General features: G+C 44.7%; 1 protein-coding gene across 1 annotated transcript; it reads left to right on the plus strand.

Annotated features, from left to right (window-relative positions):
- The first annotated feature begins 1,193 nt into the window (after nt 1-1,193).
- LOC138796461 (vomeronasal type-2 receptor 26-like) lies at nt 1,194-15,306 on the plus strand. Its single transcript, XM_069976066.1, has 4 exons — nt 1,194-1,614; nt 3,365-3,474; nt 9,915-10,038; nt 14,399-15,306. The coding sequence occupies exons 1-4, from the start codon at nt 1,194-1,196 to the stop codon at nt 15,304-15,306; spliced, it is 1,563 nt and encodes a 520-aa protein (XP_069832167.1).
- Nucleotides 15,307-17,287: the final 1,981 nt, after the last annotated feature.

Consider the following 17,287-nt stretch of genomic DNA (forward strand, 5'->3'; position numbering starts at 1 on the left):
AGAGGGCAACAGGCTCTGGGTGAACAGGAGGGGAGCTCGTGTACAAAGGGGGGGAGGAGATCAGTGGAGTGTGGAATGGTAAACAGAAGAGGGGGTTGGTTAGGAGGTAGTGGGGGGAGTAGTTTAGGAGCCAGGGTATAAATGTTAGTCTTAAGGGGGGGTGGTCACCCATTTGCGGTTTAGCAGGCAGTGATCGCCCACCCACCCTCCCTTTCTTTTGGTTGTGGGTACTCTGTTGGGGTCTCTGGGGTTCAGATGGGCAGCAGCAGTGGTTGGTATGGTTATGGCAATTGTCATGGCAGCTGTGTGGCGGTGGGGGTCCTCGGGGTTGGTGTGGACTTGGTCGTGGTGGGAGGGGACCTCGGAGTGGTTCCGGACTCCCGGGAACAGGAAATGTAATTATTGGGTTGGGCGGCTGTAGTAAGCAACCATTAAAAAGGGTACAGTTACACGCACACAGGTGTTTAGTTGGTGCCTCTGGGTTATGTGGCCCGTCGGCCAGAGGCAAATCCTGCGTGCTGTTGGGGTTAAGTCAAGATAAGCCGCCTGAGGGAAAATTTTGGGGCTCCGAGGACCGCCCCGTCAAAATAAATATGTTACGTTTATTGAGATGTTTTATATTTAGATGTTTTATATTTGGTGTAATAAACGGCTGCTGTGGCCATTTAATTCCAGGACGGTGTCTGTGGTTATTGGGGAGAGAGGGGATCAGTGGGGGGAAGGTGGGGGGGACCTGGTGAGGCGAAGGGGCCTTGGCAAATTCCCTAGTCATGGTATATCTGGATTGACAGCATGACAGCAAGAGGCTTTTTTACATGGCAACTACACACACTTTTAGCCTATGTTCACACAATGCATTAATTTCATCAACAATGACCATTCTGAGTAAAGAATGTCCGTTGGCGATGAAATGGATACATTTGCATTGATTTTAAAGCGAGAAAAGGGAGGGGGGGGAATTTATCAGGGGGTTTAAAATATACACTGGTGTAAACTGCCCAAAGCAACCAATCACAGCTCAGCTATCAGCTCTGGTAAAATGAAAGCTGAGTTGTGATTGGTTGCTGTGGGCAGTTTACACCGGTGTAAACTACTGCCGCTGTAATACATTGTGTGCACATAGCCTAAATATAAACAGTAAACATATTAGCACCTACTCATTTAATTTTGTCTGGTAGATCAGTTACGACGTGATGGATAAGTGGCTGAACACCTATGTTTATGAAGAGTCATTTTTCACAATGGCTCCAGATAATCGGTTTCACCATCTGGCCATTGTGCTTTGCTTGAAACATTTCGGATGGAACTGGGTTGGAATCCTAACACCTGTAGATGACAGCGCAGAGGCCGAAGTGCGGGAGCTCACCAGACTAATGTACACACATGGAATCTGCATCGAGTTTATAGTAAAAATAGCCAACGACCAAATGACTAATTTTAATAATCATCAAATCATTAATAGAGCTAAAGCCGAAGTTATAATAATATGCGGCCAGTTCACCACAATATACAGGAAATTGTTACATCTGTTTGACCAGAAGAAAACACTGATCCTCAATGACTCGTGGTTCATACATCCTCTTATGGGGATTCATTATGCAAAACTGGTCAATTGTAGTTTGAGTTTTTCACCGATGACTAAACCTTTGGCCAAACTTTGGAAGACTATACATCAGATACATTTATTAATTAAGCCAAGTGACCTGTATATTTTTGTGATTTCTAAATTTTACTGTTTCAATAAAGGTTCAATCAGTTCTTCTCTACATCTTATTAATTGCTCAACGAGAAGTTTCCCAACTATGAAAATCTACCCAGTAGATGTAACAGTTACGTATGTGTATACGGCAGTGTATATACTGGCTCACGCTTTACAGGACATGAATCTGTTTCTGGAAAGATTTCCTTCTGAATCCAGGAATGTTACTTACAGAACAAAGGTAAGTAGAGATATTGGGGGAGATTTATCAAACATGGTGTAAAGTGAAACTGGCTCAGTTGCCCCTAGCAACCAATCAGATTCCACCTTTCATTCCTGACAGACTCTATGAAAAATGAAAGGTGTAATCTGATTGGTTGCTAGGGGCAACTGAGCCAGTTTCACTTTACACCATGTTTGATAAATCTCCCCCATTATTGCCAGTGTTCTACTACTACTTCTCAGGCCTGTATTTGTAGTACATGATGCCCTAGGCCCGAACCGGCTGTGGCTGCAGCAGGAGCTTTATACCGGGGAAAAAAGAGTTTTATTCTCCGGCCGCGTGACAGACATGGGTGGGGAAGAAGTCATCTGGGCAGCTCTCCGCCCGTATCTAGTCACCACACTCTGCCTGTCAGCGCGTTCCGAGGGGATTATTGACAGGCAGAGGTCTCTCTGCCTGTCAATCATCCTGCAGAGCGCGGTGACAGGCAGAGTGTGGTGACTAGATACGGGCGGAGAGCTGCCAGATGACTTCTTCCCCACCCATGTCTGTCACGCGGCCGGAGAATAAAACTCTTTTTTTCTCCGGTATAAAGCTCCTGTTGCAGCCACGGCCAGTACGTGCCGCGGCTGCTGCAGGAGCTTTATACAGCGCTTCTGAGAACCATATCAGCCCAATTGGGCTGATTAGTTCCCTTAATGGTGCATTTACACAGAAAGATTTATCTGACAGATTTTGGAAGCCAAAGCCAGGAATGGATTTGAAAAAAGGATAGATCCCAGTCTTACCTTTATGACCTGATCCCTGTGTATAGTCTGTTCCTGGTTTTGGCTTCAACGATCTGTCAGATAAATCTGTCTGTGTAAACGCACCATAATGCTAAGTTTACACAAAGCGATTATCAGGCGAATTTTCGCGATAACAATCGAATTCAAATGGTAATCTTACGTGTAAACGCGGCGAACGATCGATAAATCGTTCATTTTGATCTTTTAACATGTTCTTAAATTGTCGTTCGCAAAAAATTCACCGATCGTTCCGTGTAAACAGTCGTTCACTGATTTTACCTATGAGTGAGATAGGCTTAAGCGATCGCAAAACGAATTTTCTGTACAATATATTGTTCCATCTAAACGTTGATCGCTATAAAAAAAAAATTGTTACTTCAAAATCGTTAATCGTACGATCGGGCCAATAATCGCCTCGTGTAAACTTAGCATAAGGGTCCATTTACACAGTAAGATTATCTGACGGATTATCTGCCAAAGATATGAAGCCAAAGTCAGGAATGGATTTGAAAAGAGGAGAAATCTCAGGCTTTCCTTTATGACCTGATTTCTGTTTATAGTCTGTTTCTGGCTTTGGCTTCAAATCTTTGTCAGATAATCTGTCAGATAATCTTTCTGTGTAGATGGACCCTTAAACTGTGATTCTCTGCACAGCATTACAACTTAACCCCTGCCTGGCTTTCAAACTTAACTGGCTCAGCAGCAGTACAGACAGAGCCCCCTCAGGAGCAGACATTTTCTGCTCTAGAGCACTGAAGAGGAAGGTAAGATATTTTTTTTCTCATCATCCCCCAACCCTACCAGAATATAACAGCACATTGGGGTCTCCTAATGTTCCTTAAATGTGTTCGGCTAGCTATTAGGCTCTCTTTAGTGGCATATGCAGGGATCCAACTTGTTATATTTGAAATATCTCCATCTTTTCTTAAGCTAAAATACTTTGTAAGAAGAGTGAATTTCATTGACTACGATGGAAAAGAAGTTTCATTTAACGAGACAAGAAGATTACATTTTTCACCGAGTTTACTGTTATCAAACTGGGTATTTGAACGTAACGTTAAAAGTTTAAAATATACTACATTTTCTAGCCACTACTTCTTGCCCAACAGTACACTACCAGAAAAAGACTGGCTTCATGTCACGGATTCCAGACTTATATGGAAAACTGGTAGAGTAAGTTTCCTCTTTTTATGTTCCAATTTTCCTGCTATCCCCCAAGCTAGAGTTGGTGTTCTATTGTTTGTCTTGTGCATAAAATGGTTGGATAATTCTCCAATTTTTGAATTTCCTTAAAGGAGAAGTCCAGCCATAGTAAAATTCTGACAGCCATCAGGGGAGAAAAAAACAATTAAGCGTGGAAGTGGAAGAGGAGAAGAACAGAGCGACTCCTAGGTTACCACAGAATCCCCCCCAGAATTTGGAGTAGGAATATAGCCCCTTATCTTAGATAATATTTTCAGGCACACCATGGAGACAGTGAATATAGTTAATAGAGATGCCAGTAGTCGTGTGCTAGGGAGTTTTTTTTTTTTTTTAGATGGATCAATTGGTACATTTTTGAGAATTGATGAACACCTAGATAACACCTGGAAACAGATTGGTTAGTGATAAAATCCATAGATAAATGAGAAAGAGGAAACCGATGAAGAAGACCCTCACATAATCTTAAAGGCCCCTTGGACCTGGCACAAATCTCACAGGCATTTATGAACTCCTGAACATCTCTGGACCAAGAAGGCCAACAATAGGATAGGGAAAGCAGATATTTCATACAATCAATGGCAGGATCCCTGGCCAACCCAGAACAGTGGGTCTCCTCGAAGACTCTAAGAAAAAGATTAGGGGGCACAAACAGTTTTCCATCAGTGGTATTCCTGGGAGCAAAGTCCTGGGAGTTACCTACAAGGAAGACCAGATCAGACTGGAGCTTAGCAACTACCACACCGGGGATAAGAGATTTTTCAGCTTCATCCTTAGGGGGCATCCCTGACACAAAAATTGCAGAGTCCATCTGCCCGTACATTTTAGGTACTGGAACGGTACGTCACAATTAGAGTTGAGCAGATTCACTGTGAATTGCGCTGTCAATTCACCTCATTTTGCGAAGCAAATTCTGTTTTGTTAACAAAATTTGCTAAACATGGCGGCCGCACACGTTAGCTTACAGAACTGGCTTTTGGCGGGGGGCAAGGGATTATCCAATCACCTGCAAGCCCCACTGTAATGTCAGCACCTGCCCCTAACCCTCTATATAAGGTGATTCAGCGTCCTGAAAGCAGGATCTCCACAAGCAGTAGGGAGAGAAATATGGAGAGAGGGACAGAGAGAAGAGTAGAGGATAGGAGGGTGGATTGTGAGTAGATTCTGGATAGATTGTGGTTGGTTTTTTGTGGCAGCAGAGAAGACCGTGTCCAGTATCACAAGTTACTGGGTGCTGCCTTTGTGCATTATACCAAGTGACTGGACACTGTTTTTGTGCTAGTCTTGTGGTACCAAGTAAATGGGTGCTGGCTGGGCATTATACCAGCATAAATAAACCTAACCCCCAGGGGGAATAACCCTAACCCCAGGGGGAAATAACCCTAACCCCAGGGGGGAATAACCCTAACCCCAGGGGCAATAACCCTAACCCCAATAAATAAATAAATAAAATAAACATGTTTGGTATTGCCGCGTGCTTAATCGCTCGAACTATTAATTTATCACATTGCTGATCTCGCACGGTAAATGGCGTAAGTACAAAAAAATCCCAAAGTGCAAAATTGTGCATTTTTGGTCGCATCAAATTCAGAAGATTTGTAGTAAAAAGCGATCAAAAAGTCGCATATGCGCAATCAAGGTACCGATAGAAAACGCAAAAAAAGAAATTAGCCCGGTCCTTAAGGGGTTAACCCCTTATTGACCGCCGATACAGCTTTCTACGGCGGTCACTAATGGGCTCTATTCTGCTGCCATCAGCTTTTTATGGCGATGGCAGAGAATAGATCAGGGGTGCCAGTAAGGCCCTTACCCTGTCCTCCCAGCTACTGGAGGTAGCTGAGGGGTCGGGGCAGTGTGTGGGGCACAAATCTCAGCCTCTGTTCCCTCAGGTAAAGTCTTCCCACACTGGACACATTCTGGATGTCTACGCTTAGGTGCCCGGCATCCCCTAGGGCTTCTGCCTCCAGATTCCAAGGAAGACATCTGAAGCAGAGAGCTTAGAATTAAAATATGTGTGGCAAATAAAACATGACCCCTAAGAAAAAGCATACTCACAGTGGAAGTTACAGATCAAAGGAAATACCAAGAATAAGGTGCAGGCGTGGATACTAGAGATGAGCGAACCGTGTTCGGGTTTGAGTCCATCTGAACCCGAACGTTCGGTATTTGATTAGCTGGGGCTGCTGAAGTTGGATAAAGGTCTAAGGTTGTCTGGGAAACATGGATACAGCCAATGACTATATCCATGTTTTCCACATAGCCTTAGGGCTTTATCCAACTTCAGCAGCCACCGCTAATCAAATGCAGAAAGTTCGGGTTCGGATCGACTCGAACATGCTCCAGGTTCGCTCATCTCTAGTGGATACACACAATGCAGCTGCTAGACACAAGATACTAAAAAAACAGCAAAGGGGAAAGACACCGCCAGGTTTAAATAGCCCACCTGGTGTCAACAGAACTTCGCCCTTTCCCTTGTGACGTCATCATGTCAGAAAGAACTATGCAGTTAGACTGATAGAATCACTGTATGATGAAAATACTCATAGGCTGCAGAAGAGAGAATTGTGGCCTGAATACACAACAAACAGTGGCTAACTACTCACAAAATAGCCGACATAAACAGTGTCACGTAACATCACTTCCGTTGAAGTCAGCTACCCGGACCGCATGGAGACCACGGTCACTTCCGGTGACATTATCAAGATGGCAGCATGCACTGACCTGAGGATGCAGAGAGAAGGAAAATGTTCCCACTAGTTGAACAGAAATAGACTCACCCAGGCTAGGAACGCAAACTAAACTGAAAGTAACAAACACATAAACCTGTCCTGACACCAAAAAACTTAAGTTAGTGCAGGAGGAAAAAAATTGCACTGATACAGACACGTCCTATGGGTCACTAGCTATAGTGGAAGTGGATCTATATAACCTCCAACTCTTTTTTCTATTGTTAAATTAATTTTATGAAACTCTCTAATTTCTTGAGTTCTCTGAGGTCAAAAGGGGTGGAAACCCCCACATGTTTGTTTTGCTAATGGATAACAAGGAAGAACTTCCTTGAGAAAAAGGTAACAGGTTATAAAAGTGTAAGGGTCTTAGAACCTTTGGAAAGAACAGTCCCCACCCCTACCTTAGAGGCATCCACATAATGAACGGGCGGTCTAAATCAAAATTGGAGCTTCCACAAAGCACCTTTTTAGTTGTCCAAATGCCTGTTCAGCCTCAGGGGCCCAATTGCCTAGATCAATAATAATGGATTGATAATAATAGGAATCACTAAAGTGCTTTCAGACTAGTGGAACATTCCCAGTTTTCAATGGCCTTGACCTTAGGTAGATCCATGCAAAATTAATTTGGGGTTATTACATGTCCAAAGAAAGGGACTTTTTGGTCCCCAAACAGGCAAAATTACTGAAATATGCCTCTAAAACCTAACTAGATATCCACATAAAATGCGGCCCAATAAAAAAATGCAACAGAAAATTGATCCAAATGCAAAAAATGCAGAAAATACCATCCGCATACATGGATGAGATTTTTTCAACAAGGTGATCAGAAAGGAAGGTCCCAATAACTGGATGTAGTGCCCCACTACGTGTTTTCTTTTTCCTTCTTACAAGTTTGTAAAAATGACTCATTTTAGTGTCACAGGTTAGGACAGGAGGCCGCTGTTCCTTACTCCAACCACTAGATGTCTCACTCTCACAGCACAGCTGCAGCTAACACTAGGTCTAGCTACATACACACTTTTCCCTTTTTTGATATTAACAATTTCCCTTTAGCTATGAGTTAGTGCCTGACTTCAGGCCAGGCAGGGCATGTAGATAGTTTGTTCCTGGAGCTAGCTACTTAAGGTTCATGGGAAACTAGACCAGACCCACAGGGAAGCCGGAGACAAGGGAGTCCTCCTCCCCCTCCCCTCCTACTTAACAAAGGACAGTTGACCACCTTAGAGAAAAGGGATGGATAACTTCAAGACCTGCTGTAGAGCACAGTGCCAGAAAGACACTCTCTACTGACAAACACTCAGCTTTATAGGAAGGATTCTTCAAGCCAAAACAGGGACCTGTAGGGACTCGTCCTACCCCATTAGGATGGAAACCCGATAGTATGAGGATATCTTCAAACACTACAGAAACACCTTACCACATCCCGGCAGAGTACATAATACATAAGGTAAGGGTCCCTCTTATCCGGTCCCTTACACCTACTACTGTTTTCTAGCAACTCTTTTGCCTGTTGGAATTTTACTGCTGATTTCTGCACTTGAGTACTTGTGTGGTGTCCCACCACGGGTGTTACTAGTGTTGCAAACCCCTCCCAAAAGTCTGTACTTCAAGTAACTGTGGTAATGAAGTAGTACCTAAGTTTTGCCACAAGATATCACTATTGTATGTAACTGTACTTGTATATTGCCCAGCTGTAGGTAAATAAGGGGTTATTGTTTGTTATAATCTGTGCACCAATGAGAGCCCTCTTTTCTCCTCTACCTATTTCTATGCTCCTTTCTCTTTGTGCTTTCTTCTCCACCACTCACAGAGGATTTTACACCTCCTTTAGGAAGTTTTAACATGGGGAGAGGAAGCTCAGACCCACACTTAGTGAGCCTTACCTAAGTCTTGGTGGAGAGAGGAGGCAAGATAGGGCGGTCCCTGCTGTAGTCCAGCTGGACGCTGGCTTTGCCCGGTCCCCACACCAAGTCAGTATACAGTGTAGTCTGAAGTGTGGTAGTGAACAGACGCACATGGGAGAGGCGGACACCAGTTTCTTAAAAGCAGCACTTCTACTCACTATGCAGTGTTAAGCTACTCAGGAGAGGACAAGTCAGAGATCACCCCAACCCAACCCATATCCTGATATCAAGAGGAACTGATCCGGATAGAGCAAAGTTGCTAGAAGCCTATTTAATCATGCAGCACGGGTATAACCAGGTAATCTTGGCCACTCTGCTCAACTCAGGTGACAAGGTCTGGGGCTTGTGTCACCCTCATAGGACGGGACACCCTACACTGTAGGGCAACAGGTGGTACACAACAACAAAGGACGAAACAAGGGCACAAGTATACTTCTACTTTAAAGTCTTCAGTATTCTTCTTCTTCTTCTAAAGTTCCGGCAGAGCACACTTCAACCCTGGGTTGGGACTCTCAGCACAAACTTCTCTCACTACTCTGAACTTGCAGCACAAACTCCTCTCCACTGTTCTTGACTCTCTCCGCTCTACTGCTTTCAGCTCTTCTACCCTCTACATTTACACATTTACAGTTTGCTATCAGCTATTGTACAAAGTATTTATACAGTAAAGAAGATTTATTTATGGAAACAGGACTTAGTTATCATTGTCTCGGCACCTACACAGTAGATACCACATCCTTGGGTCATCTCTCCTTTATGTGGGTGGCGATACCAATAGTCTGGATGGGTCACAACTCCACTCCGGACCAGAGTGATAAGTACCCTAGGGACCCCCTCACAGCAGGACAACGACAACAGGGGAAAGGATGTTGCCAGCCTCCCTAAAATAAAAGCAGGTGTGCTCCCATACCTGTGTGCCCCACTGGCACTGGCGTCAGAACAGTACGGGCTGAGCTATATTCCGACCAACCACCACAGTAGTGGCTTCACATAGTATGTGACAAGTAGCCTCCAAAACACCAGAACCACCAGCAGGCCCAACATCAGCAACAACATAAGAATGAATGAATGAGTCTAGACGCATATCTCCTAAAACAATACGTGTTAAGCAGGAGACCCAATCTGTGAGGGACATAGGACAAGAGGCTGGAATAAAAAAGTGGTAAACATGACAAAACCAGTCGCTAATCAATAGGTTGAAAAGGCTATAGAGCTGGATAGGGCTAAGATATCAATAGCATTCAACTTTAATGGGTTGCATATTGCATGGCTCATAGGAGACACTCAAAACCAGCATAGGGATAGCGATGACTGCCGGAGAAATAAATAAGAACATTTAATTATTTATTTTGTTCATTATTCTTCCTCTAGAAGCCGCTGTCTCGGTGTAATGAGCCGTGTTCTCCTGGATCCAGAAAAGCCCCTAATGGAGGATATCACATCTGCTGCTATAACTGTGTGCCATGTTCAGAGGGGGAAATGTCCAACATAACGGGTAGGAAAATTACCAGAAAAAGAATCAGGAATCTGTCAGAATTCACTGACACTGTTAGATAGATATTAGGTCAAGAAGACGCATGGTATGGCGGTTGTGAATTGGGTGTTGTCAAGTGTTTTCTGTGCTGCTGTTTTTGGTAATTCACCACCAAGCAGAAAGTGTGTATGTTTGTGTGTGTGTGGTGTGTGGGAGGGGGTAATTTGTTGTTTTCAAGTGTCTTCCGGGTTGTCTCAGGTTTGCTGCAAAAGTAACCCTATGAATTCCTGCTCCATAACCTGACGTACTTTCCAACAGTAGTGTTTTTCATACCTTGCTGCCATTTTGCTGCTAGTATAATCCACAGTGGATTTTCTACCCACAGATTTGAGTGGAAACTCCTCAGCCTATCCCCTGTGTAACCATCCCCTACATCCACTGCCTGGTAGTCCACAGAAGGGACAAGCCCTTGGTAAAACTACAAATGTCAGCATTCCCATATGCTGGGAGATGAGCAGGGGGATAACTTTTTACCTCCATGTTGTCCTTCTCCCGCTCACTGCTGTCAGACTTCCTGGGGTCCGCACATTAGCCAGGACTGGGATTCCCCTGGCTTCCTAGACTCCAGGCAGGCTGCTCTGCCTCTACATCTGGAGGTCTGGGGTGGGAGAACTCTTCTGGGGTGGGAGAACTCACAGTCCGATACAGCATTTACTTAACTTTAACTGTGCTGCTGGGATGCTCTACTGTCAGCCGTCGTGTTCTGTATGCACTAGTTACCAGGCAACCCTGGACAACATTGCAGCGAGTGCTGACGTCGCACAAAAGCTGGTGAGCTGTCAAATGTAAGCGCTGCTACAGTTTTTTTTTAGGCTAGCCACAGCTACAGTTGATTTATGAAAATGCTTGCACAAGCGCCAGACTTCCACCAGTAGCTCTGGCAGATTCGGGTATGCTTTTAAAAAACCCTGTACCACCAAATTAAAAAAGGGCAGGCATGGTACGTGTGGGAGTGCGCCAAACTTCAGAGCCGCTACCAGGTTACAGCCATTATCACACATGACCATCCCTGGTCCTAGCTGCAGCAGAGAGAGATACATTTCTGTCTGCTACATTATAGTGTGCAGCTCCTCAGAGGTGCTATGCTTCTTCTAACCCAAGCTGATGAGCTTCAGCAAGGCCTGTTGACGTCTCCCCACACCAGTGTTGCAGCGCTTCCAGCTACCGACTGAGAGTAATGTCCGGTGGATGAGGAGGAGGAGGAGGGGTTGTTCAAGCTGTCAAAGTTGCGGAAACCCTGACAGAAGCAGGGACCGCAATCTTGGGCGGGAGTAGCAGGTAGGCCGTCCCAGGGTATGACCTGGTCCCCACCTCCACAACGTTGACCCAGTGTGCTGTCAGGCAGATGTAGCATCCCTGGCCACAAGTGCTTGTCTATTTGTCAGTGGTCAAGTGGACCTTTGCACTAACCATGTAACTCAAGGCCCGCATAATGTTACGGGACATGTGATGGTTTAAAGCGGGGACGGCACAGCGGGAAAAATAGTGATGGCTTGGAACAGAATAGCGGGTTATGACGGTCACCATCAGATCGTGAAAGGCTTGCGTCTCAACAAGCCAAAACGACAACATTTCCAAGGCCAGCAGTTTGAAGATGTGCCAGCTTAAGGCTTAGTCATATGGGTGACTTGAAGCATACTTCCAACTGCGATTGAATACCTGGGAAATAGACATTTGGTAGGACGAGGCGCATGATGGTGCAGGCGAAGGAGTGGATGCAGTAGAAGGAGCAAAGAAAAGCAAAGGGGCTGATGCAGAGGCAGATGTGCTGGTGTCCTGGCTGGTGGACTGAACTGCAGTGCCAGTACACAAAGTAGGAGAAGAGGCTGTAGCGGCACCAACTGGCGCTGATTGGTTTCTGTTGGCTCTCTCTTACTCAGTCCAGTGCTTGGCTTCCAAGTGTCGCCACTTGCCAGTGGGGGTCAGGTCGCTTTTTTTCGAACCCCTTCTCAGCTTTGAATGACACAACAGCGCTCAATTTATTGTTTGTGCACACATTAAAATATCTCACCACACCAAGAAAGAACGAGCACACGATGGGGGAGCTTTGCGCGACTGGATGCCATGAGGAAGAGCTGCGGTTCTGCTGGTTTTGGTCTGCCTTCTCTGAATGGACTCTGCTCTGCCTCTAGCCATCCCACTGCCTCTTTTTGCTTTTTGCGGTGCTGCGCAGACCTCCACATCTTCACTTCTTTCCCTACTAGACATGACCCCTGCCCAGGTCAGGTCACTTATTTTATCTTCAATGATCTCTTCCACTTCTTTACTCTACTCGTCCTCCTGCCCACTGGACATACCAACAGCATCCCTTGCTCGGAAAATGAGTCTCGTCATTATCGCTCATGATTTGAGACCTGAGGTTGCCAGCACACGCCACCCAAATCACCATCAGATGGCTCCAATGTTTGAGCATCACTACACACAAACTCCTCAGGTAGCTCCTGGGATTCTTGCTGTACTTGACAGGATTCCAATTGGAAAAAGAGCTCCTGGGAGTGGACAAGGGTGGGATCACAAGGTGGAAGACATTGGGCAGGTTGGGAGAAAGGACGGTCACAGAGATTCCTGCAGTCCAGACTGTTGGCTAGCGATGAGACTAGACTAAGTGGATGACTGGGTGGAAAATTTACTGAAAGCGTGGCTTCAACAGCAGGGCACAACGCCCCCTGGTTAACTGTCCAATGAGGCCAGGGATGCTGGATGGATGCAATCCTTGATGCCCTTCAGCAGCATGCATTTCTTCACCACGCGCTGCAACAGCAATCCCGCTCCCCCGTCCCTTTACGCCAGCCTTCCGCATTGCAAAAAATGTTATTTCTTAAATCTGGCGCAGAGGCAAATAAAACACTGCGACCACTGCTATCACACCATAACTATCGCAAGTAGGGCACCGGCACTGGCCAGCAGGCATACGTAAAACATCTAATATCTCTGATGTTTGACGTATGCCTGCTGGCGATACGTGCAAGATGTTTGGTTATTTTTCCTAAGCCTGGCGCAGAGCCAAATAAAACACTTTGACCGTTGCTATCACACCGTAACCTTAAGCATGGCACACACTGAATATATCTGAATTTTTACATATGCCAGCTGGTAATACATGCAAGTTAAAAAAAATATATATTTCTTCAAACTGGCGTAGAGCCAACTAAAACACTGTAACCATTGCTATCACTCTGTAACTATGCCAAGCCAAGCACACACTGGATATATCTGAAGTTTTATGTATGCCAGCCTCTCTGTCTGTCTGTCTGTCTGTCTGTCTGTCTATCTAATATGCTGCTAGTCTATGCACAGTATATGCGGATGTACAGTATATGCTATGCTGTGCTGTGTACAGGGGCGTAACTACCACTGTAGCAGACACTATGAGGCCCACCACATCAGGGGGCCCATCTCTGCAATACACTGGGCCTCCTGAGCTGTCATCATACTACAAAGGAAGATGCCTACCATGGGAGACACTATGTATAAGAAGGGAAGGGGGGTAGGATGCTAGAAAAGATGCCTATTTTGGGAGACCCTATGTACGTGGGGGATACAGGGTGAGATGCCTACCACGAGGGACACTAGGGGAGATATCTACCATGGGGGTCACTATCAGCGTGCGCCTGCATCAGAGTTTACCATAGCCCACAGTGAAGCAAGCGGCCGAGCCGCTTGCTTCACTGTGTGAACTGACATGTCAGTTTTTTCCGGCGCCGCATGGGATCCCGGCCGGAGTGCATACGATGTGTATACGCTCCGGCCGGGATCCCATTGAAAATAAGGCTATGTTCCACCCCTCAAAACTACGGTCGTAGTTCGGCGGCGAGAACTACGGCCGTAGTCTTACGTAGTGTGAACATAGCCACACCCTGCATAGTTACAGTATTTGTAAAAAAAAAAAAAAAAAAAAAAAAGGTACCAGGGATTATAATATAGAAAAGATCAATGGCTGCAGCAGAAGCCCATACAGGTAAATAAGTCTACAGGGGACCCTACACAGCTCCCTACTGATTCTGCCGGTGCCTGAGCCAGCTGGAGTTGGGAACAAGATATCTGACTAGGGTTCATGTGTTTGGACAGAGAGCAGGACACCTCTGGCATTAGTTTACCTCTCCATGAACAAAAAGGAAAATAAATTGGAGACAGTATATGTATAAGACAACAGATTTTGGGTTGGCAAACAGATTTGTATGATCAAAATGATCTGTCTTGTTGAAACTACATGGGTATCGACTGATTTGCCAAATTCAGCCCATTATTCACTCTGCCAGTTTAGTCTATTATACATGTATCAGACAGTAGATAATAATAACTTCATCCTTCCATCCCACAGATAGTGAAACCTGCCAAATGTGTCCCATGGATCAGTGGCCGAATCGAGAAAAAACAAGATGTCTTCCTAAATTACAGGAGTTTCTTTCCTATAAAGAAGATAAGATGGCTTCCTTCTTCTGTTTCCTAGTAATACTGTGCTGTGCAATCACTGGTTTTACACTCAAAAAGTTTATCTTGTATTGGGACACTCCTCTGGTAAAGGCCAATAACCGGACCCTGAGCTTCATCATCCTGGTTTCCCTCTTGCTTAGCTTCCTTTGTGTCTTCTTCTTCCTCGGTCGTCCATTGGATATAACCTGCATGCTGAGACAGACTTTGTTTGGGATCTCCTTCTCCTTAGCAATTTCTTCACTTATTGCCAAGTCTATGATGGTCTGCATCGCTTTTAAAGCCACCAAACCCAGCAGTTCATGGAAAAAGTGGAATGTTGTCACATTGTCCAATTTAATAGTAGTGATCTGCTCATCTGTCCAGGTTCTGATCTGTGTTTCTTGGTTATCTACCTACCCACCCTATCAAGACATTGATATAATAACGTATCCTGGGAAGATCATCATCCAGTGTAATGAAGGGTCAGATATCTGGTTCTATTCCATGTTGGGGTATCTGGGGTTCCTGGCAGCGGTGAGCTTTCTTCTGGCTTTCATGGTGAGGACATTACCGGACAGTTATAATGAGGCCAAGTACATCACCTTCAGCATGCTGGTGTTCTGCAGTGTGTGGATCGCCATGATCCCGGCTTATCTGAGCACCAGAGGGAAATACATGGTGGCTGTGGAAATTTTCGCCATACTGACCTCATGTGCTGGAATACTAAGTTGTATATTCTTTCCAAAATTGTATATTTTGTTGGTGAAACCATATATTTACAATAGGAAGCATTTTATTTCATGGGTTAGAAAATGATTAATCTATGACTACGTCTGCACATTAAAAAATTTTTTTTAGATATTTTCTAAGACTTTGCATTGGCCGTCTTTCCAATGGAATAATCCTTTAGGGGGTTGTCTGGAGAGGCACTTTTATACAAACGCATACACTTACCTATCCTGCTCCTGCATTGCTATCTTGGTCACACCGCTCACTCCCTGCTGTGCATCCACTTCCCGATTATAAGATTTTGACAATATAGACTCCTTCAGTCAATATGCCAAGAAGATCCCGTAACTTGCTTCTTTCTTTTGATTATTTATTGATTAGTAGTACAAAATGATGAACATGTTACGACCAAAACGGTCTTTGTCAACAGCATGCGGTAGACAAAGTTCATACAGGTCGATCTTCTTTGTATATTGGGTTCATATATACCTTATGCACCACAAAGCAGATTGGTTCTGGAGTGCCAGAAATTTTATTGGCTCCTTCAGCCAAACAGCGACTGACGGTTACCACTGCAGCTGCTGGCTGGGCGGGCCTGCAAGGCCATGACCTCTGAACCTGGAAGTTGATGCACAGGGTGGCTAGACCAGTAAAATACAGGTGGCAGCACAGAAGCCAGAGAGGTGAGTGGTGGTTATCCTTTTCAATCACATTCTGACTGCTGAAGCCTATTTGGATGGTAACGTTCTCAGTTTTTTCATAGATCAATGAAAAACTATGCAACGTTCGAGAAACCTAAGCTCTTTTCAGCTTGGGCAAAGGAGTTAGAGATTGGTTACATAATTTTTTTTTCTTATACCGATACATTGTGCATCACATTTAAAAGCCACAGATTAAACAAAATGGTGGTGGTATTTCATTCCAACAAGACCAAGACCACCAAACAATATGCTGGGGAAATTCAGCCTTTTAGGGGTTTTCTTGTGGTCACACCTTATAATCATGTCTGGTTATACAAACATGTTGGTGTACTATAACAGAAAAAAAAGGAAAAATTGGCAGCACATTTACGCCTCTGTTCACACTGCAGGTTGTATGCTGCTTGCAGTGTGAACAGAGGCATAGATGTGCTGCCAATTTTTCCTTTTTCTCTGTTGAATGTGGGGGGTGTGGCTACCTCCTGTTGGCTTGCACTCCATCTATGTCCCAAGGTTGCTATAGAGAGAGATCATTTGGCTCCTATCTGCCCAGTTGTAGGCTTGTTCATCCCAGAAGAGGCCATTGCTAGTGTAAGAATGCTGGGGTAGGGACCATGCCTCTGAGGACACCTTGGCGTGGTGACTGACGTGGAGTCTGTTTGATCGAATAATTTGCTAGGATCCTCATTTTTCAATATCTACAAAGCAAGTTTTTGTCATGTTTACACCACGGGGAGTATGTACGGTAAGACCTTGCCCTGTGGGTTGCTGTTGCACTTTTTGAATTTTGGTCTACTATAACAGACATGTTCTATGCCGTTTATGAAGGATGCATTTAAAATTCTGATTGGCATCAATATAGCCTCTTCAGGGTTCAGTCAACTGTTATATAACTCTTCAGTTATAGTTACATAGTTAATACGGTTGAAAAAAGACGCATGTCCATCAAGTTCAACCAAAGAGGAGATAGATGCAGGGAAGGGGGTATACAAGGAGGGAATGGATACAGGGAAGGGGGAGGGGTGATAGGTTCTATACATATGCATTTATGTTATTTTGCTCTAAGAACTTGTCTAGCCCTGTTTTGAAGCCCTCTACTGTTGTTGCTGTGACCAGATCCTGTGGTAGACTGTTCCACAGATTCACAGTTCTCATGGTAAAGAAGACTTGTCGCCTCCAGAGATTGAACCTTTTTTTCTCCAGGCGGAGGCAGTGCCCTCTTGTCCTTTGAGGGGGTTTTACCTGGAACATCTTTTCCCCATATTTCTTGTAGGGGCCATTTATATATTTAAATAAATTAATCATATCTCCCTTAAACGTCTCTTCTCCAGACTAAACAAATGTAATTCTTTTAATCTGTCCTCATAACT

The sequence above is a fragment of the Dendropsophus ebraccatus genome, chromosome 7, assembly GCF_027789765.1.
Source record: "Dendropsophus ebraccatus isolate aDenEbr1 chromosome 7, aDenEbr1.pat, whole genome shotgun sequence".
Lineage (NCBI taxonomy): Eukaryota > Metazoa > Chordata > Amphibia > Anura > Hylidae > Dendropsophus > Dendropsophus ebraccatus.